The sequence below is a fragment of the Malus domestica genome, chromosome 08 (genome assembly GCF_042453785.1).
Source record: "Malus domestica chromosome 08, GDT2T_hap1".
NCBI classification, from domain to species: Eukaryota; Viridiplantae; Streptophyta; class Magnoliopsida; order Rosales; family Rosaceae; genus Malus; species Malus domestica.
In genome coordinates, this window is record NC_091668.1 from 21,627,675 (window position 1) to 21,633,880 (window position 6,206).

Here is a 6,206-nt window from a genome sequence, read left to right on the forward strand (position 1 = left end):
CCCATTACGGTGCTCATGGTTGATCGGCGCATGTCTTCCAAGATACAACGACCACGTCCTTGTAATAGTAGCACTCCAAATCACAAGGCTCCATAAACCACGATTGTGTTGAAAACTCTCTCATATGGACTCAATGAGACTCTCTAATATTTAGTACACTCTATGTATGGCTATGTAAAACAATGAAAAATTATTTGTGATTATAAGGGGTTTCCCTATTTATAGAATGTAAGATACCTCATTGGAAAACATATGACTATTCATGAAAAGTCAAAAGTTGCAACTCTTCATTCGAGTAGGCACATCTTTCTACCAAAATGTTTCACTTCTAATTTCCATTCAATTAATAAATTTAATATAATCATATTATTATTAAATTTTCCAACATCCTAAACCCTAAACCCTAAATCATAATATACACATTGCCAGACGAAACACTATTTTTCCGTTGGGAAAGTGAGAGGTGCATATTGTAGAGGACAAAGAGCAGCAGTGTGCAAGAAGGAAGAAGGGAAAAGAGAAGGAGAAAGAGAAGGTTGCACGCCTTGTTTTAATTAATTTGGTTTTGCCCGACAAAAACAGAGGCAGATTGTCTGCCCTCCTATTTTGGTGCCCATCTCATCCTCTCTTATTTGTGTGGTTACAGTTAAGTTATGTCAACATTTTATATTCTTATTACTATCTCTATAAAAAAAATTAATATAAAATATTAATGTGCCTTAACCATGATCGCACAAAATAGAAAAGAATGAAAAAGACATCCAAATAGGAGACCAGACAACCTGCTTCCAATAAAAACATTGTCGAGCAAAAAATGTGTCAAAAAGTTTTTTTACAGGCCATAGTGGAACTTTACCTGACAAGTACAACACTTTACTTGATGAAATCATTCGTCAGACAACGATCCAAAAGCTGATTACGTGCCAATTTTTTAGCTTGGCGTCAAAACGTTGCCTGACGAGTTGCCCTTTGAGTATATTTCACACAAAGTCTATAACAAAAACCTAAGTGTTGACCAGGTTTGTCCTGTTAATTTTTTTTTCATTGAGTAAAGTGCCTTGAACTAGCGAGATTTTTTTTTTGTCAAATGCCTTTACATGAGTTAATTTTTTGTTATAACGTACAACCTTAAACCCTTGAATCAGCCAATATACACCTGAGAGCAATGCCTCTTGTTGCAGCTGAAAATGCCAAAACTACTGATTTTCACGTAATCCATCTTCTATTAAACAAAAAAAATAAGGGAGTTGGAGAACAAAAAACAGCTGTGTATGGTCCCATAGAAAATAATGTGGGTAAGTTGTTCACATCAAACATATCATTGTATTTCACTCATTCAATTTTATTCAAGAATTATTTTCTTTTCCAACATGTTATTGATTTGAGATATTATCGTAATGACATTTCGTTGTAAGTAAACTTCTCTCGTTTCTACTCTTCATATTCCGCATACATGCTGCTTCTTTGCTTGTTTTTCTGGATCAAACATTTCTGTGCTTAGCAAGAGGTAGTAGAACACCCAAGATATCAGCCACTGTAGGGTTTGGAGATCGATCACCCAGCTCACATGGCTGATGTTGTTAGATCAGAAATCATGTGGAGCCAATAGTTAGGGCCCACGAGACAAAAGATGTGGGGACACCTGTATTTACAGGGTGGTCCCACCTTGGCTTTGGTCTCTCTCGAGTGCAGATCAAATCAGTGGGCAGGCCGCAGAAGTGCACCTTCCAATGTCTCCAATTAATTTCGAAATGAATCTCTCCTTCAGTTTGTTAATTCTCTATTATTTTGTAAAGTGGGGGCCGTTCCACATGCAAAGCTGACTCGGACACAGATTCCTCCCCTCAGGCACGGGATCCTTTCCTGAGCATAGCGATCGGAACCTGAGCAATCAATTCGAATTATTGAAATTTGATTCAAAAACTACAATTATTATAATTTTTAGAGAAATCACATTTTAAGAACTTGAATAGGTTGCTCAACACACTTCGGTTCCCATGCTCAGGAAGGGATCTAGTTCCCTCCCCTCGTACGTAAGCACTAATCATGGATTCTTATGTCATGCAACAGAATCTTCTTAAATATGAATAATGGGGTGATCAAATTTCACCCAACTCCACACAATTCCCACTAAAAACTCGACAATGATATTATATATGTGACCCTACATATGTTAGTGGTGAGAAAATCATTTTTGGATGAAAATTGTTGTTAGTAAGAAATCATTCATCTCTCTATGAAGATCATATAGAGCAACTAAAGGATTTGATTACTTAATTTCCAACGATTCTTTTTTTTTTTGTCGAATTTCCAATGATTCAACTATGTATAACGACGAACACACGTCTTGATTTAATTAGTTTAGTTCATACATAGACTAACTTTTTGAAGTGCGTTATGTGGTGAAAACTAGTGTATCCATTGAAAAATTTCCTCCAACAACAAATTACGATAGCCATTCGGTCTGATTTTAGCATGTTGACCAATTCATAATTTAAATAACCATTAGACTAAAGAAAAAAATATTCATAAACTTGATTGAGTTTTTTTTATTAAATTTGTTCTCCATTCTGAGTTGGACTACCTATTTCTTTTAACCTTTTTTATTCAATGAATTAAATAGAAATTTTGTGAAGCTTTTTCTGTTTTTCTTTAACTTAGGTGACTTTAATGGATTTATAAATCTATGGATTTTTATGGAGTGTAATTGATTTGTAGAGATTTCATATAAAATTTTGATATAATTCCCTCGAAATCTCATGAGAAGATGTGAGATTTGTGGATGCTTAAAATACCTTATGAAATCTCTTCAATTCCCTCTAATTCCTCAACTTTATCAAATTCTTTAAAATCAATTTCTAATTAAATAAACCTAGAATGTTATAAACTTCTTTAAAATCTTAATTGAATACCCCCGGATTTCTAAGGATTTTAATAAACTCTCTTAAAATTCTAATTGAATACATTTTGAATTTCAGAGAATCACTTAAAATCCTAATTGAATACCCCTAGATTCATTAAAAGAATTAAAATCCATCAAAATCTCAATTGAATACACCCCCTTAATCAAGTTTGCTAGAATGTTTCATCTCAGCAGGTAAGTTCGAATATCCTTTTTGTAATTTAGTTAAATTTATTGTAATTATCTTGTTTGCAAAAAACATAAACTTAACAAAACAAAAAACTAGAAAATCGAGGGGGTACTACTATTACAAAAGTTACAAAACAAAGTGAATCTATTGGAATCCAATACCATTCTACTTTTTTATTTTTCTTTTGAGTCAAGCGATAGTATTAGTAAGTTAATGTTAGATGTTAGATTAGCCACCGATCGATTTCAAGCCCACGCCGTCATATAAGAGCACAACACATTTCCATCACTGTAAAATACCATTCTACTCTTTACCAAAAATAAAATTACCATCCAACTTAGGCCTCGCCCGACCCAGATATGCATCGATTCTCTCACTAATTGGCTTTGGTACCACTCAAATAGTAACATATATATATATATATATATATATATGAAACTGTTATTGACACTCTAAATATTTCATTATAGACTCTTCACAAATATGTTTTGTTCTTTATTTATAGAAAGTTTGAAGTACAAAATACGATTTTTAAAGTGTTAATAGCAATTATATATATATATATATATATATATATATATATATATATATGCCACTGAAAATGGAATCCAAATCCCAGTAAATAAATAAAACAAAAAGATGTATAATATATGGAAGATTCAATTAACCCTGTAAATTTTCAATTTTCTTCCGGTACTACCTATATGAAAACAAGAGGGAGCAAACCATGAAGATGATAAGTACACACTTGAGGTTAATCCATATATATAATCAAGACTACAGGGCTTCAAAATCTTTCCCCAATTTTCATGCAACGTACCTAATTAACAACTTCCCCCAACATCTGCCCCCGCCCCCGCCCCCGCCCCGCCCCATGCCCCCTCCCCCCTCCCCCCTCCCCCCTCCATCACCAACCCTATACTTATATATTCATACGAGCAAAGCTCGCAAAGATGGTTCTGTGTTCGGGTCGACAACCCTACAAGGCGACCATGGTTTCGCCTTTGGCGGAGACTTGGTGTCCAGCGATGGAAGAACACTTGTCCTTCCTCTCATCAAGATTCATCTGTTGCTGCCGGCACTCTAGACTGCAGAAAGCTGTGTCACCTCTGCAAAAGAAAAAAAAATTATATATATAGTCACAATTAATTAAATACGATTTCCTAATTTGGGCATATTTACTGCGTATCCCAGTAAAACAAGAAAAATAAATATCCGGGGAGATTATTAGATCAACACTAAAAATGGTAAAAAAGCAAGAAGAAAGAAATGTTCATGAAAAATAATTAATTTGACAGAAAAGTGAAAACAAATCCATGTCAACCTTGTCTGGCATACAGTTGACAAAACCCTCAATTTGTCCAAAAAATATTAACTGGATTTCGAGAATTAATTAATAGCATATTATCTAAAATATTTCTTTCTAAACTTCTAAGAGCAAATTATGAGGAAAAGCCGTTAGGTACACAAAAGTTTCTCATAAAAGCAACCTCATGATTATTATGCGAGGAATTGAACATGACCTTATTTCGTCAAACAAAATAGATAAAAATATCACTAGACCAATAAAGGTAAATTCGAAAAATTAATGGAGACAAAATATGTAGAAATATCACTAGAAAAAATTACTAGTAAATTTCTAATGAAGAAGAAGAATACCTGTACATGTAAATATCGCGGCCGGGAATAAGTCGGCGTTTGCAGAGACCACAAGCCTTCAAGAAGTGGGCAGTTTCTCCAAAATCAGCAGAACTTCTTCTGTGGTTTCTTGGCGATGCTGATGATGGTGAAGGCAACTTCATCATAAGCCGTTGATCCAACCCATCAAGCCCACCACCACCACCACCACCACCACCACTACCACCACTGCCCCATAAGGCCAGAGGCTGATAAGGGTTGTTGGGATCGGACGGTTGAGAATGAGGTGCCCCAGTACTAATGGTGTTCAGATCGAAGGTGATTTCTGACATGCTTGTGGTCCTCTTCATTGGAGGCCTTGGTCTCTTCCCCAACAACATTTTTCTCCTCTCTGCTTATACTACTAACAACCTGAAAAGGCTACAAACTGCTATTCTCTCTAAATCTCTGGAGAGAGAGAGAGAGAGGCAAAGAGCGAGAGGGGGTGAAGCGAAGGTGGGGAAGATAAAGAAGAGCCAGAAACTGAGGAGTGAATCTGGACCGTTGGTTGTTGCAGTTCTTAACGGAGATTGAGGGTTGTGGAGTCTTGTGACCTGTGACTTGTGATTTGTAAGAGTGAGCTGTTTGCATGAAAGGAAAATCCACGCCAGCACTTTAATTATTTTATTTTATTTATTTAATTCTAAAGCAAATGGAGCTTTGGATGCTTTTTATTTATTTATTTTACCTTCTAAAGCTTGGAGTCACCTACAAAGAGTTTTACATGCTATCCATTTAACACGCAGAACTTATGTTGATTATTGGGTGATTGGATATTACCTTGTACAACATATCGATGGTGAACATATTTCAATGAGAGATGCAAATTATCTTAGAAAGTGCATTTTATATTTTTTGGAGTTCACAGAAGATTTGAAACGAAATCGAGTGAAATGATATTATAAGATTAATATGGTCGATCTTATTTAAGGTTGGTTTGATTTTGTTGTGCTTTTAAAAAAAAAAAAACTGATTTTTTTTTGAGAAAAATACGATATTTGATATCTGATTCATATTCCTTAATTCTTATAATCTTAAATTCTTTAATTATTTACTTTTTCCCATGCTTAATAAATAAACTTGTCATCTAAGTATAGAATGAACCTAGTGTTTGTCCTAAACTTAGCTCAGAATGATAGATAAATCGAGTTCTTGTTTGAGTGGTTGCAGTGGGTTTAGCTCTTAGCTGTTTTTGTTTTTGTTAATGTTTCTTTGCTTTTCTCTTAGCAGGAAGGAAGCCTACTTGTAATTGATAATTAATCTTAGGGTCTTGGTTCGACGAGCAAATTTTATGTGTAACTTGACTCGTCTAATCCATTATCGTCATTTCGAAGGAAAAAAAAACGATGATTTAATTAAAAATGGATTGAGTAAAGGATAGAAAATATCTAATGATCAGCTTGAAGTGCAAGTACATACAGTATACCTACATTACAA

At 34.6% G+C, this 6,206-nt stretch overlaps 1 protein-coding gene across 2 annotated transcripts; it reads right to left on the reverse strand.

The window, feature by feature from the left end:
• Nucleotides 1-3,715: 3,715 nt before the first annotated feature.
• Nucleotides 3,716-5,373, reverse strand: LOC114826295 (FCS-Like Zinc finger 6-like). 2 transcript variants are annotated; one of them, XR_011583481.1, is made up of 3 exons: nt 4,752-5,373; nt 4,004-4,201; nt 3,716-3,923 (listed from the first exon to the last, which is right to left on the reverse strand). XR_011583481.1 is itself a non-coding variant. In XM_070826481.1 (2 exons), exons 1-2 carry the CDS (start codon nt 5,108-5,110, stop codon nt 4,072-4,074), a joined length of 489 nt encoding a protein of 162 aa, XP_070682582.1. In that variant the 5' UTR covers nt 5,111-5,373; the 3' UTR covers nt 3,716-4,071. The 2 variants fall into 2 exon arrangements, 1 of the variants encoding a protein (XP_070682582.1); XM_070826481.1 differs by having other exon boundaries at nt 3,716-4,201.
• Between the last annotated feature and the right edge of the window lie 833 nt (nt 5,374-6,206).